The following is a 16,791-nucleotide window of genomic DNA, read 5'->3' on the forward strand; positions in this document are numbered from 1 at the left end:
TCAGTAAAAGCCTGGTGTCTTAAGGAATCAATCTTCTGTGACCTCCAGTGAACTTTGCACTAAGCAGTGCGATCATAACTCAAAGAAATTTCACTGAATGCACTCTGTCATCAAGGATTTGAGGCCTACACACTCACATGCCACTAAAGCAAATGAATGCAATGCTTCTACTTTCAATTTCATTAATGTTTTCCATCCATTGAGAAACTTGTGACATCATGTTTAAATTTTCAGATACTACTGAGGAACCAGCTGGCTCTGCTGTTGCTACTGAAGAGATGGACACTCATCCTTCTTCATCTGGCTCGAACACCCAAAATCATAGTGGAAATGATGCTGAACCAGGGAAAAATAGGCTAGTTAGAAATAAATCCACACCAGTTACACAAGGTGGGAAGTTGGAGGAATAAAGATTCTCTCTCTATATACATATCCCTCTCCCTCTCCCTCTCCCTTGCTTTTGGGTGTGTGTGTCTAGGTCAGAGGTTTTCAACCTTTTTGGGTCCACAGCTCCCTTGACCAGCTACATTATTTCTGTGGGGCCCAGTTATGTCACCCCTTGCCTGCAGAGCTGGCAGCCCCTCACCCCTCGCTTGTGGAGGGTTCCCTCAGCCTCTTTCTTCTCCCCTCTCCTTGGAACTCTTATGGGCAGCCATAGCTGCTGCCCCCTCTAGTCTCTGAGCTTCCCACTCCCAAGAGAGGTACCTCCTCCCACTGCTTCACAGGGGCCTGGGAAGGACCCCCTGGCCAGCCCCAGAGGCACCATTCACCTGGGGAACTTGTAGTCAGGGCTGCTGAGACAAACAGCTGTGCAAGCCTTTGGGAAGCAGAGATGTGAGAGGGCATCAGAAGAGGAAGGGAAGGAAAGAGGGGCAGAGGCCAGTGTTGCCTGTGGCACCTCTGACAATTATTTAAGGCATCCCAGGATGCCATGGCACACTGTTTGAAAACCACTGGTCTAGGGTTTTATTTGGTTACAGGGTGATTCTGATTCTTGTGTTTTGTGAAGCAAATGTACTGTTAGATTGTGTGCCTATTCACCCTGTGCCTCTCCCTTTTCTAGTCACAGGGCAACAATGTGGCAGAGTTCTCTCTGGGAGGGAGCACATTCCTAATGGGCTAGCTCCCAAAGTGTGGTATTTTTAACATCAATACAGTGGTGGTTGTGCTTAATGGGACTGCTGGCAGGGAGGCCAGCAGTAGGTGGAGCCAGAGCCAATAACAAGTGGACTCAGTTAATTATAGTTGTCCCCATCCTTCTTCTCTCTGCTGAGTTCTACAAGACAATGCTGAGATAAAGGAGAAGGGGCTGACAGCCAGGGCCACCATTGTCTGATGGTTGTAAAGTAGGCAGGCAGGCAGGTGGGGGCTAGTTCAGGGTAGTGGATTGGTTCCGTGCTTACTCTAATAAACCATTAGAAAGGTTTGTGGTCTGTAACAGCTGTGCAATTTTGAGCTTTTTTATTTTAATCCTCTCTTTGCAGAGATGTCATTTTCCTGGTTTCCACAAACTGATTAGCTAGCACACATGTTTAGGGTGTGGTGAAGGGTGGGAAGGCGAATAGAAGCTTCTCACACCCCCTTCATTGCCCAACTGCAACACAATAGCCCTGCAGTGCTACTAGTAACTGCTGCCACCACCCGCCCACTTACTTCAACAGTCCAGATGGGAGGGGATCTGGGATGCACTAGAGCAATTACTTTGCAAACTTTCCTTCTGAGTGGCTCTGAGTCTAAAGGCAGCCCTCATACTCTCTGACCTCAGAAGAGTAGGCTGGTTACTAACAACTCCAGTCCTAAACATCAAGTGGCATGAATTTCAAGAATCTAGGCACATGGGGATCCTGAAACCCTGAGGTTTGGCAATCACACACACTTTGGGGGTCAAATTATAAAACTTTGTTATGAAGAAATGATAGAGGAAAAGCGAGCAGAAGGTTAAACAGAATACAAGATAGGCCAGAGTACCGTGGATTTCAAACTAAACTAATCCTAGACTAGCCACTACAATACAATGGTTCTAATTTACTTAAAAATCCATCTTCATAGCAAGTCTAGCCAAATCCCTGACAGTGGAGGGAACAAGCTGCAAGTGAAACTCAACCTTATAAAGTCTCTCTCCCCTCTCCTGGGCAAGTGACCCCTGACTCCTTCTGACCAATAAGCGTCAGTTGTCAGGTATCTCACATGTCTCTCAAGTAGCCCTTTTACATCTGAAGAGGACTGGTAGGAGATACCTGACAGACTGGCTTAGGAAAATGGTGGGCAGTTCCAAGGTCCATTGGATAGGTGTCATGTAGCAAACGTACGTTTAGTTATTGGTTACAAAATGAAGGCCTTCGGGGGATGTAGGCCAGGCATAATCAAGGATAAAAAGGAGGAGAAGCAGGAGGTTGTTCTTTGTAACTCACTTTGAGTCCCTGTCAGGGAAAAAGATGGGGTATAAATAAATTGGTTGTTGTTGTTGCGACTGTGGCTCAGAGGCATCCCTAGCATTGCATTATCCTTGTGATCTGCTGGGTGGTGGGCTCAGCCTTGCAGAGGCCCAGTACCAATCTCATGGGCATCTCATGGGTAGGTGTCTGCCTCTTGATTCAGCAATGCACTTAATCATGTATTTGTTTAAAAACCAACTCTTTGCTTCAGTTTAAAATTGCTTGCTTTTGAGCAGGTGTAATGAACAATCCACTTTCAGCTTGGTAGGCAGGGAAATTTTGAAACAAGACTGCTTGTTCTATGAGTAAAAATATTTTGTTTTCTCCAGGAAACTGAGATCTAGCTCTGTAGCAGCATCATTGACAAATACATTTGTTTGAATTTCTGTAGATCAGCCTTCTGATAAGCCCCTGACAAATGGTGATGGGAGAGAGCCCCGAGCAACAGTCAAGCGGAAGCTCTCAAGTGCATCAGAAGAGGATGAACCCATTGGTGAAAAGAAGAAGAGAGAAGAAAAAGAAAAGCCAGGTTTATCCTCCTCAGAAAGTGGAGATTCACGATCAAGCTCAAGTTCTGAAAGCGGATGTGGCTCTGATTCTGACTCTGAATCAAGCTCTAGAACAGATCAGGACTACATAGATGGAGACCATGATTACAGCAAATCTGTGCAAGTGAAACCGAAAAGAAAAATCCGAAGGAACATCTCCAGTGGGCAGAGAAATTGGCAGGGTAGAGGGACAGGAAAGAGAGGGAGATGGGGCCGATGGGGTAGGTGGAGCAGAGGGGGGCGAGGCAGCCGGAGGGGAAGAGGCTGTGGCAGAGGAAGAAGAGGAGGCAGGGGAGGAAGAAGAGGGAGAGGGAGAGGAGCCTCCAGAGGAGCCTCCAGAGCCAAGCGCCCACGAATTGCCGATGATGAATTTGAGAATCTTTTGGGGGGACGCTTCAGCGAGAACACATTTGGTGGGCGGTTCAGCAGGCCACCTCGGATTAAAACTAGGAATGAGGGCAGGCGAACCGTTTTATATAATGACGATTCAGACAATGACACTTTTGTGCACACTGAGGATCCCCTGAACCTTGGTACTTCCAGGTCAGGCAGGGTGCGGAAAATGACAGAAAAGGCCAGGGTCAGCCATCTCATGGGATGGAATTATTGACAAATGGGAAACTGGAAGTGAACAATGGTGTTTGACGATCTAAGGCCTTCTACTGCAGGGATTTTTGCCAGAAAATCTACAACGCAAATTGTGTGGGGACTCTGCTCACATTTTTCTGTGGTGCTTTTTCCATTTTGCCCATATGTATGTTCAAAGACTTCTGATTGCCACATGTTCTTGGCCAAAAGAAGCCTTGCCCATTCATTCTATATCTGCAGAAATACTTTCCCACACTACACTTTGAGTTTGTCACAGGAGGACTGTGGCAATGGAATCATGATTTTGATGTCTCCCCTTGTTTTTCTTTTTTTGGTTTTGTGTGTTTTGTGCATTATAGAAACAGCACCTTCTTACAGAGATTTTGAATTGTCTGCCATGAATTCCTTACATTCAGTAATAACTTTTGCACAATTCACCGATCTTAAAGGCAGCTATAAAATGTTTACAGTTTCTCTATTGTGCATATAATATGAATAATTTCAATCTTTCCAAGCCAAACTTTCATGAAGTATGTTCATACTTTGGTATCTCGGTATGCTTTTCTTGTTGGTTCTTAATTCATGTTTTAAAAATGAGAGGGAGAAAGGGGTGGGTGGGGCTTGGTGCCTTGTAAATACGTAGCAAACGTTTGACATGCATTAACAGATGCATGCATTAATAATAATATACAATGAGATACTTGAGAACTATGAATAGACACACAGGTGCCAAATACAAAAGTTAACTTGCTTCTATATTCATTCTGATGCCCTCATATTGTTATAGCATTAATTGAGACTGCCAATAAGGTGTTAACATCAGCATTGATATTTTCTCTCCTTCGCAGCCACTGTTTTTCTAGTAGCTTAGCTGCCTCCAGACTTGCAAATAATAGAAACATTACAGAGAGAATTCATTTCCTTTTCTTCATTTATGGGGTTGCTGTAGGTCGCGTGGCATTAGCACAGTCCGTCATTAAATGACAAAATAGCCATTTGTCAGGTTTCAACCTGACAATCATACTCACGATGCTTTACATGTTTTAATTTGATTCCTGCAACTATAACATAACTTATTTATGCTTTAGTAACTTTGCCGACTTAGTATGGACAACCTTCTGAATCTTCCCAGGGTGGGGAATCATACACCCTTGATTAAGAGATTGCTAATTGGCAAAGGAGTTCCAAGCCACTGAGCTCCTTCCCTCTCCCCCCCCCCCCCTGGGCGTCCCTATTCACTTTGGTGGAAGGGCATGATAGACTCACTTTTTTGTGTGCATGCTAATCAGCTCCTTCTGTTGAAGTGGACACAGCCCCACAAATGCAGAACATCTGCGTGTGAATTTTGGCATGTATGGATTTCTCATTGGGTGTGATGCCATCTGGTTTGATACTGAGAAATAATTTGCACAGGGCTCTGCTTGTAACAGTGTTGAACAGTGCATCAGTGTAAGGGAAATTTAGGCTTGGGGAACCATGTTTGTCCCACATCACTGTAGCAAGTGAATTTCAGAAATGTGCTCCCCCCCCCTTGAATAAGAGTTTCATATTTCTATTTTGTGTAATTCACCATCTCAGAGATAAAATAGAAGGGTTGACAGAGCATATGAAAGAGAAACAGGAAGCCAAATAAAATAATGAGTGAAATTTCATAACTTTATTTCTATCTAGCCTGCAAGCAATTCTTTCGCTAGGCACACTTGGTCAGTAACATTGCAGGATCTCCACAGAATTACTGTATAATTATTTATATATAACGTGTAATAAAATACATATATACACATGCATACAAAAGTGGCTGTGGATCATCTAGCATAAAAAATAGATTTTAAAAACAGTAAAATGGGAAGGCATTTGCCAATTAGGGCAAAAATAGAAGAATTATGTTATTGAGTTATGTGATATAGAAACCAAGCGTTTATTTATATACACACAGGTTACAAATCCAGGAGTCAGACACACAGTTGTCCTGATTCAGATCCTTTCTGCCCTTGAAAGCCTGGAAGTGTTCCTGGAGCATCCTTTTCTCAAAACTGCTTTGATCCTGTGTGTCTGCTCCCTTCAGTGAAATTAGTGGGACAATCCTTTAATACAAGTTTGCTTCTGAGAGTGTGCAGGCTGTGCCTCAGTATGTGCAAGTATAGAATCTTTTGGTTCAGTGTAGTATTTCAGATCTACGAGACAGGTGTGTGCTTAAAAGCATACCTTCTGCTATACTATATAGACCAGCTATACTGTCACCATGGTTGCTTGTAACCACAATGGGGACAAATAGTGTTATTTTAAAGAACTGAAATCCTGTCCCCAGAGAAGGTATTCACTGGTTTACAAGTATTTACTGTGGGGACTTATGCCCTAAGGAGCGCTGTGTGCTTTGAAACAACCATTACAATTTGGGAGAAATGCCTTCAGTGTTCTCTTTTATTTAGGACTAATTATGTACTGTGAAGATGATAGCAAAGCAAGAATACTTTTCTAGGATGAAAATATTTTTAGGATATGTGTTCATTACTGACAAGAAACTAGGTTACAATGGTGCTGCAACAACAGAACATCTATTCTAAAGGATATGGAGGTTTCTTATGCACGTGAGAAATAACCTGGTGTTGTTTTATTTAGTTTGGTGGTTGGGATAGTTATCAAGTGAGGATTCCTTATTGTACCCATTTATCTGTTGTTTGAGCATATCAGGTGATGTGGGCCACCCTGAAACGCAATTAATTTGGACAGGGTTTACTTTCCAAAGTTAAAATTGTATAGGACTCTGTAGCAATATTGGCTTGGAAATAACAAAATTGGACCCATTCCTCAGTAGACCACTCTCAGGACCTCTCTGATTTGGACTGCCAAGGCTCTACTTCATTCTACCCCATTCTTATCTTCCTTGCACCTTTTCCTGCTCCTTTCAGGTGCTGCTGGTTCCTTTGTACCATTTGCCTTGTGGATCCTCCACATGTTCAATTTCTGGACATCAACCCACTAGGCTGTTGGCAGCCTCAGTGAGGATCAGATGCACGCAATTGAAGGCAGCTCCTTGGAGATGCGGAAGTTTGGGCTTCCCTTCAATTTGTGTAACGCCACAAAAGAACTTTCACTGTAAAGGCTTGGGATTTGAAAAATCCAGAGAATGCCATACTAAATCAGTATAATGGTCCATCTACAATTCTGTTTCAGGATCAAAATTGTAGAAATTTAGTGAACAAACCACCAAATCGCCCCTTCTTAATTTTGTTTGTTTCTTACTGTGCAAGCCTTAGGATCTTGTCCTGTGAACTCATTATGTGTTTTGGTATTGCTCTCAGTTATTCTAACTGGCAATAACTGAATATCTTCATTGTATTTATGCCAAATTATGCTCACCAATGAACCTCCCAAAGGGACAGTATTTAGAAAGGAAATGGTGCTGGATTCTACTGAATAGCTGAGCAAAATTGCTTTAAGGGATTCTGCAAGGAGGCCAAAGCTGTATTCTCTAAATTGGCCATTCAAATTCAAAACTAGATTATGTTTCACTGCAGAAAACTTTGTTGCAGTGAAACACAATTGTTCCATTTTATCTGAATTGCCCATCGTGCCTGGCTGTAGGCTGTTCAGTGTTTGCCTGAGGCTGCCTTCACAATTTGCCACATGCATTTTGGAAGTGGTATTCTAAACAGAACAGTAACCAATGATCTTTAGCAATAACCAGTGTGGTATATGTGGAAATGCAGGACACCTATTTTCACAGATTTCGGGTTCACCCTCCCTCCTTTAAGATGAGGTAGAACTTTGGATTTTTACATATGATATATGAAACCTTTCTGTTCCAGTCAAGAGCAATACTGAAATGTTTATCTGAAATGCATTTAATGCTTTGCTGAACTTTTGAAGTTTGGGCAACATCTTAAATGGTCATATCAACTGAATTTTAAGTCAATTCTCTCTCTCTCTCTCTCTCTCTCTCTCTCTCTCTCTCTCTCTCTCTCTCTCTCTCTCTCTCTCTCTCTCTCAAACACTTCCATCTACCATCAAGAAGCAAAGGGTTTCTGAAGTTGGGGGGTTTTTTTTGCATTCTATCATATCACAAATTTTCTGGTTTCCATTTGTTAATAATAGGAACAAAAGGTTCTAGCCTTCAAAGACCCACAAACCACCTTGACTTCTTGTTCAAATAAACCTATTCCTTCTCATTGCACATGTAATCTTTAAATTCTAAAATAGCAATACCCCCCTTCCCCGGATCAAAGGCTAAGGTGTTATTGCATTTTGTGGAGGGAACTTAATTCTCTACCATATGTTGCTTCTGTTGTTTGGCAGCCTTGGAAACCCTTGGTTGCAGAATATTTCTTAGCATTAAGCCAAACCATACAAAGCTGTTGGTCATGGCTAAGGTTAAGCTGAGTAATTTATCTTCACCTAACACAGCTGATCATGTATTGGCACAAAGCAGGATAAACTAGATTTAGTCTAAGAACATTTCACCAACCTTAACTTACACACCAAATGCAAGCAGTTCTCTGTATTGCAAAGTTAGCGCATACTGGTTTCATAATACAGTATATGCTACAAAATAGAATAACTTTTCTATTTGTAACTACAATTAAATATTTATGGGCAGAATGCACTGTTCAACACCTAAGGGTGCTCTATTAGAAATCTCTTGGGTGTTTTCATTATGTTCTTTAAAATGATGTATTCTAAATGGCTACATTTACAAGGAATCTCCCCCCCCCTTTAATATTACTCTAGATGTTTACATTTTTAAAAGAATTTCACAATGGTGATTATCAATCTGCGTTTCTAGAATTTTTTAAGACCCTTCAAACACAGAATAACACTTTGACATGTATAGCTCAGTATATCAGAGGTTGGCCCACATCAAAATACATGTGTTACAGATCCCTGCATGTTTATCAGCCCTTGTGCAAGCCCATTAAAATGAACAGGAAGTGCTCATAAGGTTTGCCTTGCACACCCTCTTTATTTTAAATGAACAAGCGTAGGAAAGTTCTCTGCTGGATTGTGCTCTTATTTTCCAGCAGAATCGCTGTCACAGCCTTAACCTATAGTATTATATCAGATGGTGCTTTATGAATACATGTATATGCATGGATGTGGGTATGTAATTAGCAGACTTTGTTTTTAAACAAAATGGGTACTTTATAATAATCCTGCTGCATACCCACCATACCATTTTGGCATTCTCCACCCAAATATTTAAAGTATACACTAAGAATAGTAGGCCTCGGTCTTTATAAGATTGTACTTCATGCCCTCCTTATTTCCCCTCCCTCCTTCCCCAAGGCAAGAGAGTAGGAGTGCTTGAAATGTGGCTGTCAGTATTTGATTATAGTATATGTTTGTTCCTCCCCCCAAACGCACACACACACACACTTGTAGTCTTAAGCTTTGCCAGGCTGATCGGCAAGCTCATGCCAAGACTTCTTTTTCTTTTTTAACAATTAAGTGGTATTCAGAAAGCATGTTTCCATTTCCAAGGTAGATATGTGTGTGTGTGTGTGTGTGTGTGTGTGTGTGTGTTTCTGGCCTATTTTGCCTTTTTGTTAAAACATCACAGCAAATTTTGTTGAGGATTATTAGTTTTAAAAACTGAGCTTCAGACACATGGAATCTTAGTGTCATCTAAAAGCTCTTAATGCCTGTATATTGTGTCCTTGACAGTGTGAAGTATTTCACAGTTAACACCCCCCGCAGAGAAAAGGTGCACACAAATTGGTTTAAACTAATACTGTTTTGCTTTCATCTTGTTTTCAGAGGGTGCTCTGTGTTCATATCTTTACATCTGCTATCTCAGGTCCCTTTAAAATGAAATGCTTCAGGGATTTTTGATGCCACTTGACGTTGGCAGACCAAATGTAATATTTATATGCAACAAGCTATTAGTTTTTTGTATTGTAAAAAAATGTAAATTTGTAAAGATTTTTTTTCTTAGGGTTTTTTTTGGGGGGAGCAGGGAGGGGAAAGGAAGTCACTTAATGTAATTTAGGATGTTTCATTTTTTCCAGCTGTGGGATATCTCAATAAAAAACCCCACTCATTCTATGATTTTTTTTTATTATTTTTTGGTGTTTTATTGTATATACAGAATAAATGTATTGATGGGAAATTATATCAAGTTCTTTAAAACAACAACCACCCTAAACTAGAAGCTTGCAACTGTTAGCCTAATCAGCTGCTTTCAACCTCCTTGGTGAGCAAGAGAAGGAGGTTTGGATATAATGGTGAAACAATGCAAAGAGGATGCACAAGTTCAAGAGGTGCTGCTGCTAGGTACTGCATCTTGCAAAGTGTGAATAGCTGTTCTCTTGTGGCTGTTTGAAGGTGTCACTTCCCCTGGACAGCAGGCTGCCTTTTGAGAATGACCCTCTCCAGTAGATCTCCCCTGCATGCCCAGCTCAGCTCACTGTTTCTCTACAGTGCAGAAGGTCTCTCCTGCTGGCTACACGATTGCATAACCTTAGCCTCCCATGCAATGTGGAAAGTGCTATAGCTGGAGATCCATCAGGGGAGCAACTGCTACACCTCCCTTCTGGGGAAATCTCACTCTGCCCCATGAGTGGGAGGCCCTGGCTGCTAGGCTATTGATACCCTCCAGATGTGGACTAAAACTCTCATCACCCTGTCTAGTGACCATACTTGCTTGGACTGATGGTAGCTGTAGTCCAACAACATCTGGGGGGCACCATATTGGATGCTTTCTCTTTAGCAGATGTGGAGTTCGATAGGCATGTGCTGTAGGGAGGGTTTACCAGTTGGATCTGCATCCACTGAAGGCCCACCCCGGGGTGTTACTGCTTTTTCACATTCCAAAGTTCTGGAACATTCTGCAGTGGCCACAGGAGAAACAGGTTTCTCCCACTGAATTCCTGTTGTCAGTGTCTCCTGCAGGGTATTCCACCCACACTTTGGTTTTCAGTGAATAATGATCCTTTTCCCATGCTTCTGGCTCGCCACACATTGTAGGTGGGTGGGTGATACATAGGGACTCCTGGATCAGTTTCTCCCTGTCCCATAGTTTTCAGTCATTTCTACCTAAAGCTTTGGGGAAGTTACTGTACCTTTCTTTAATTGCCTCTGTTCTACCTATTGGGAAAAGTGCTTATTGCACTGGGGTAACACCCACATTCAAAGCACATGGCTTCTCAAAGAATCATGGCGAGTGTAGCCTACCCTACACAAAGCTACAAATCCCAGAATATTTAGCTACAGTTCCCAGGGTTCTTATAGGAAGCAATGTGCTTTAAATGTATGGTGTGAAGGTGACCTAGGTTTTTCCTTCACAGAGGTTTCTGCTTGCATGAAGTTTGGGGGTAAAGGGGTTGCTCTTCCAGTCCTGTCTAGGAGGAGGGCAGCCCCTGCCTCTAGAGAGGAACTTATTTGAGAGGCCCTGTTTACTTTCCAAAGGGAAAGTCTAGAATGTCACCCAGAAGACAATGAGAGCAGAAATTCACAGAAGTTTCCCTTTTTGCATGCTAGGTGGAACCGTGGGCATAAAATGTGCAAATTAAGTGCATATCCTCTTGACGTCTGCAATGTCTAAAAGTAGTCATCTTGTCATCACAACACTATCCCAATTTTGCAGACAGCATTACGAGAGCAGCAAGTGGTTTCTGGGTCAGGGGAGAATGATACTTGCAGCTGGATATATATCCTGATTTCCCTGTCCCCTTTGGCCACCAAGTTGGGTTCATTTGCCACCTTGTACACAATTTATGCTTTTGAATTATGGTGCTGGAGGAGACTCTTGAGAGTCCCATGGACTGCAAGAAGATCAAACCTATCCATTCTTAATGAAATCAGCCCTGAGTGCTCACTGGAAGGACAGATTGTGAAGCTGAGGCTCCAATACTTTGGCCACCTCATGAGAAGAGAAGAATCCTTGGAAAAGACCCTGATGTTGGGAAAGATTGAGGGCACTAGGAGAAGGGGATGACAGAGGACGAGATGGTTGGACAGTGTTCTCGAAGCTACGAACATGAGTTTGACCAAACTGCGGGAGGCAGTGGAAGACAGGAGTGCCTGGCGTGTTATGGTCCATGGGGTCACGAAGAGTCGGACACGACTAAACAACTAAACAACAACAACACAATCTAAAGGATTGGCACATGATTAAATATCACTTTTCAAGCTTAATCCTGCATATGACCCACTTAGCTACAGTTTGGGAGCTGGCCTCAGAATCTCCATGTTCAGAAGCAGCAGACCTCTATATAGCAGTTGCTGGGTGGGAGTCAGTAGTGGACAAAGGCTCTTGCTTTCCCTACTGAAAGCTTATACAGTACTGGGGTTACTAAGAGAGAAAAGTGTTGAACCTGTTGGACCATCAGCCTGGTCTAGCATGGAAGCTGTTAACATTTTGTGACTATAGGATGCCCAGTACTAGGTCACATAAAAGAAGCCCTTAATCCACCTTGTTCAGTCTCAATAATAGCCCACATATGAAAGGCTTAATTTCTTTGTAGTTTTTGTTATTGACTGAAGTATTGTGATCAGAGGCAATGGCCTTGTGCTTTTTACAAATGAAGGGCTTTCCATGTGGTTTAATTAGCGAGTCATCACTGCTTGGCCAAAGTAATTGCTGGATGTCTTTATGAATGATTCCAGGATGCACCAAAATAATTGTGTGAATTGCAGGAGTCTTTCACACAGCACATCATGATAAATAAATTGGCGTACTCACTTCTAAAGGGTACCTTGTGTACTTCTGCTTCAAATATAATATTGTTTTCTACCTCTTAGTTTGCTTCCCTCTTGCCAAATATCACAGATAGCGCTATTGAAATAAGGATTTCCTCCTACGCAGCCAAGGGTTGCCACCTCTACAGGACTTGATTGTGCTATCACAAATTCAGCACAAGGACTCCCCTCACAGGATAATTTCCCTGGTAATATGTTGTGAACCCAAATACAGGATTGTGGAAAAGAAGGATTATGATTATGATTGTTACTTTATTTTTGTAAGCTTCACAGTGGCAGATTTTATAGCTATCTATTCCCTCTTAGCAAGAAGAGCTGAGAGTTTACATGCTAGCCACATGACCTGGAAGCTGTACACCGGCTCCCTCGACCAGTAAAGCGAGATGAGCGCTGCAACCCCAGAGTCGGTCATGACTGGACCTAATGGTCAGGGGTCCCTTTATTCTGCATACCATATCCAAAGTGGTCAGTAAAACAAGTTAAAAAACTAAATTCAATGCAAGCTTAAAACCACTTCTTAAAAATCACAATAAAACATTGAAAAGGAAGACAAATAACAGTGGTGGCTGGTGCCCATTGTGCCTGTTTTGGCAGAAAGCAGGGATGCCAAAAGTAGGTGTAGCCAGAGTCAATGACAGGCAGAGCCACCCATTCTCCCTACTAAGTTCTACAAAAGTAACACTGAGACCAGGGAGTATAGGGTAACCAGCATGCGTGGTTTCTAACCTTTTTTGGCCATGTCCCACCTAAGCATCTCTAGAATCCTGATGCCCCCTCCCCCCATGAACTATAATTGTTATTATTCATAAAGTGAACTATTCACGTGGAGGAAGCCTAAAAGGCCATTAACTGTTAATAACTCATTCTCGAATTGCCCCCCTGTGGTGCATGTGCCCCACATTGGAAACTATGGGTCTAAAGCATGAAGGGGATAATGCCATAGAGTAAGCTCTCCTGTCACTTCCCCTCAGCTTGGGAGGAAATGGGCAAGCAAACCTTTTGTTGTACTCAGTCTACATTTGAATGTGTTGTGTGAGGAGCTCTGAGCTGCTCCCTCTAGAAACATGGCTTTAATCAGCCTCTGGCTAGCACAAAAGAATGTGCTAGACAAGAATGGAGTCTGAAAACCTAAACCAATAATTTAGGAACTTTTAGAATTTTGTAACCAAGAAATGTGTTATTGCCTGTGCAACTTGGTAGGAAAAAGCACATGAAGCTTTGAAGTGTTTTCCAAGTAACCTATTTTATAACTTACCACACGTGTGGTCTGTGCGCTAGGGAAGTGGAATACAGTGGTACATCGGTTTTCAAATGTTATTATTCTGGAACACTGTTTGACTTCTGAAACATTTGTAAACCAAGGTGGAAAGGGCGGTCTGCAAATTTACAGAGAAAATTAAGAAAAATACAGTGGTACCTCAGTGGAAGCTGTTCAAAAACCGAGCTGCATTCGAAAATGGAAGCATTTACTTCCGGGTTTTCAGCGTTCGAAAACCAAAACGTTTTCCGTACTTCTGAGATGCTCAAAAACCAAGGTACCACTGTACTTTGGAATTCACTGGAAAGGCACATTTTCAAGGTTTTGCTAGCTTACATTTCCACACTTTTCTTTCCTACCTGTTTTGCCATGCTAAATCTCTGCTGGGGTTTTCTCACCAAAGAGTACTTGCCCCAAATTTGGGTCTTGGCTTTCAACAGGGAGCAGGAAGTTGACATTGGTGCAACTTCCTGGACTGGTTGTAAGAAAAGGAGGCAGGTAGGACGGGGCTGGCTGAGGGCCAGCTGAGGTTGGTGGGGCAGTGCCCTGATTGTCCTAATAGACCCGACTCCCCTGTGTACCACAGCCACCAAAGCTTAAAGCCTGTTGGAGCACAGCCCTACTAATTTGCTGCTTAAGTGGAAGCTCAGAAGTGGCCAAGCAGATATTCCTAGAGAGGGCCTTCCACAATCTCAGCACCACAGAGAAGTGTGTCTCTCTCTGCTACACTTCTGATGATAAGGCACATAGAATGGATGCTCTCCCTGTGCGTAAGAGAGAGTGAAAGAGAAATTTGAAAGGGTTAAGTATCCCTCCACCATTCTGCCACTTTCAGGATCACCCTTTCCAGTGCCCAACCCCTACAACTGCTTTTATGCTTTCTTAGCCAACCACTGGTTTGGGAACAAGCCTTTGCTGAGATAACAGGTAGTTCCACCCTACGACTCTGGCTACACAAACCGAATGGGAGTGGAATGAAAAGGTATAGGAGGGAGATTAATTTCTTTAGAATGAAGAGATGGGGTGTTCTTTTGCTTTTTGTTTTTAAATGGCATTTTGAAGACCCCAATGTTCCTTTCCCCTGTCCATTTTAAGAACACAAGAAGAGCCCTCCTGTATCAGGCCCAAGGCCCACCTGGAACAGTATCCCACTCCAGCAATGGCCAACCAGATGCCTATGATAAGTGTGCAAGGAGGACCTGATTGCAACAGCACTTTTCTCACCTGCAGTTCCCAGAAACTGGTATTCAAAGGCATAGTTCAGAGGTCACCAAACTTTTTCAGCAGGGGGCCGTTCCACTGTCCCTCAGACCTCTGCCCCACAAATAACCCAAAGATGCATTTTAAATAAAAGGACACATTCTACTCATGTAAAACGCACTGATTCCCGGACCGTCTGCGGGCCGGATTTAGAAGGTGGTGGGCCAGATCTAGCCTCCGGGCCTTAGTTTGCCTACCCATGGGATAGTTTCTTTTATTGGCGTGAAAGGGGGGGGGAGGAGGAGAATTCCAAATTTGGGGCAAATAATCTTTGGTGAGAGAACCCCAGCAGAGATTTAAATCACAAAATATTCAGCAAAGTAAAAGGTGGAAATATAAGCTGTTAGATCTTTAAAATATGTGCCCCTCCAAAATATCCCTTTTAAAAGTTTCTTTCCAAAGTTTCCCTCTTCCCACAGCATAGGAAAATGACCACATTTGGTAAGTTTAAAAAATGGTTTACTTACATACTCTTCAAAAGTCAGGTTCATGTTTCAGAAAAGTTGCACAGGCAGGTAAAACTCAGCTAGTTGCAAAGTGATAAAAGTTCTTAAATTATTGGTATAGAACTCAATAGAGGCTTGTGAGAGCCATGTGGCTGAGTACACTAGGTACAACAACAGGCTTGATTACCTATTTCCTCCCAAGGTGAAGGGAAGTGGACATAGCTAAGCCTGGTTTCATCCCTTCAGGGGAAGAGCTACCTGCCCCAAGCACCTGGAGCAGCGGGGGCGGGGCTAGCCGGCCCGTGGGGGCAGGGCTACCCCCCTGCACGGCGAGCATCCCCAGCCACCCGCCACCCACATGGTGAGCATTGGGGGGGGAGAGTGCTGCTAGCCGCCTGCGGCAGCATAGTCCCTAATGCCCCACTGCCTACGTAGTGAGCGGGGGGTGGGGGAGGCATGGCGATGCCACCCGCCCTCACGGCTGACACCCAGTGCGCACCGCACCCCCCGCACCCGCCTTCCTCCGCGAGTGCATCCCTTCTTGCATTAAATAGACTTAAGCATGTTGGTTATATGAGGCTGGTAATATTACCCACACCTCTGACCAAAGGCACTGGCTCCTGGGGGCAGAGGCTCTTTGGGCCCCCTGATCTTCTTTTTCTTTTCTTTTTTGAGAGGGCCTCCCATTGTTGAGGCTGAACGAAGAGATGGACACAGAGTGATGTCAGGACGTTGTGCGATGTCAGCACATCGCGTCGGGTCTCCTCAATGTTCTTTGGGAGATGGTGCCTTTGCCTTTGCCTCTGCCTCTGCCATAGCTACTGTATTGTGCTTGGTAACCTTGAATTTGTCTAACCTTTTAAAGCTATCTGAGTTAGCAGCCTTTTTTTGGAAGGTCGTTTTAATTATCCTCTTCTCTGCCTGTGACTGTTGTTTATGAAATGGCACTAGAACGGTGTAAGCATGTGTGAGTGTTTGGTCTGGGCGGTTCCCTGGATGGTTCTTAAATCTAATATTTTTGTGAGTGGGTTTGGTGACCTGCAGCAATATATCGCTAAAAATTCAGACAAAATATTTTGGATAGCCATTGACTTTCAGCTGATTTGAAAGTCAATGGAAACCAACATGACCCAGGAAGGCCCAAGTGATGAGCAGCAATGATTCATCCTTATTCCCCCAATTAGCCATTGAAAGGGAACAAATATGGTACTAATGTTAGAGAGAACAGAGCAAGCAGCCAGTGGCTGTTTTTGATTGATTGAAAAGAGAGACAAATTGGGCTCTGTAAAAGGATTATTTTAGAGAGAACTTTGAGACATCCATTGCAGTTCTAATGCTGTTCATTTCCACTTCTGCTCAACCTGCATAACTGTATAAAATAAAATGTATGTACTGTATTTGAATCTCTGGATTTCTGATTCATTTGCTTTTATGCATTTTTATATTGCTGTTTTACTGGGTTTTAGGTTGTGTTTTTGGGTGGCATCCAATGCTATTCCAATTCAGAGTAGACCCATTGAAGTTAATGTGAATGACTAATGTAGTTCCATTGGTTTCAG

The 16,791-nt window shown here is 43.1% G+C and overlaps 1 protein-coding gene across 1 annotated transcript in view; it reads left to right on the forward strand.

Annotated features, from left to right (window-relative positions):
• The window catches only part of BRWD3 (bromodomain and WD repeat domain containing 3), a 74,423-nt gene extending 70,332 nt beyond the window's left edge, over positions 1 to 4,091 (forward strand). Inside the window, exons 38-39 of the mRNA XM_035132474.3 lie at positions 235 to 390; positions 2,827 to 4,091. Of these exons, the coding sequence (XP_034988365.1) occupies positions 235 to 390; positions 2,827 to 3,593 (923 nt within the window). The 3' untranslated portion in view covers positions 3,594 to 4,091. The remainder of the gene's footprint in view (positions 1 to 234; positions 391 to 2,826) is intronic.
• Positions 4,092 to 16,791: the final 12,700 nt, after the last annotated feature.

Source organism: Zootoca vivipara, chromosome Z2, assembly GCF_965207765.1.
Source record: "Zootoca vivipara chromosome Z2, rZooViv2.hap1.1, whole genome shotgun sequence".
Lineage (NCBI taxonomy): Eukaryota > Metazoa > Chordata > Lepidosauria > Squamata > Lacertidae > Zootoca > Zootoca vivipara.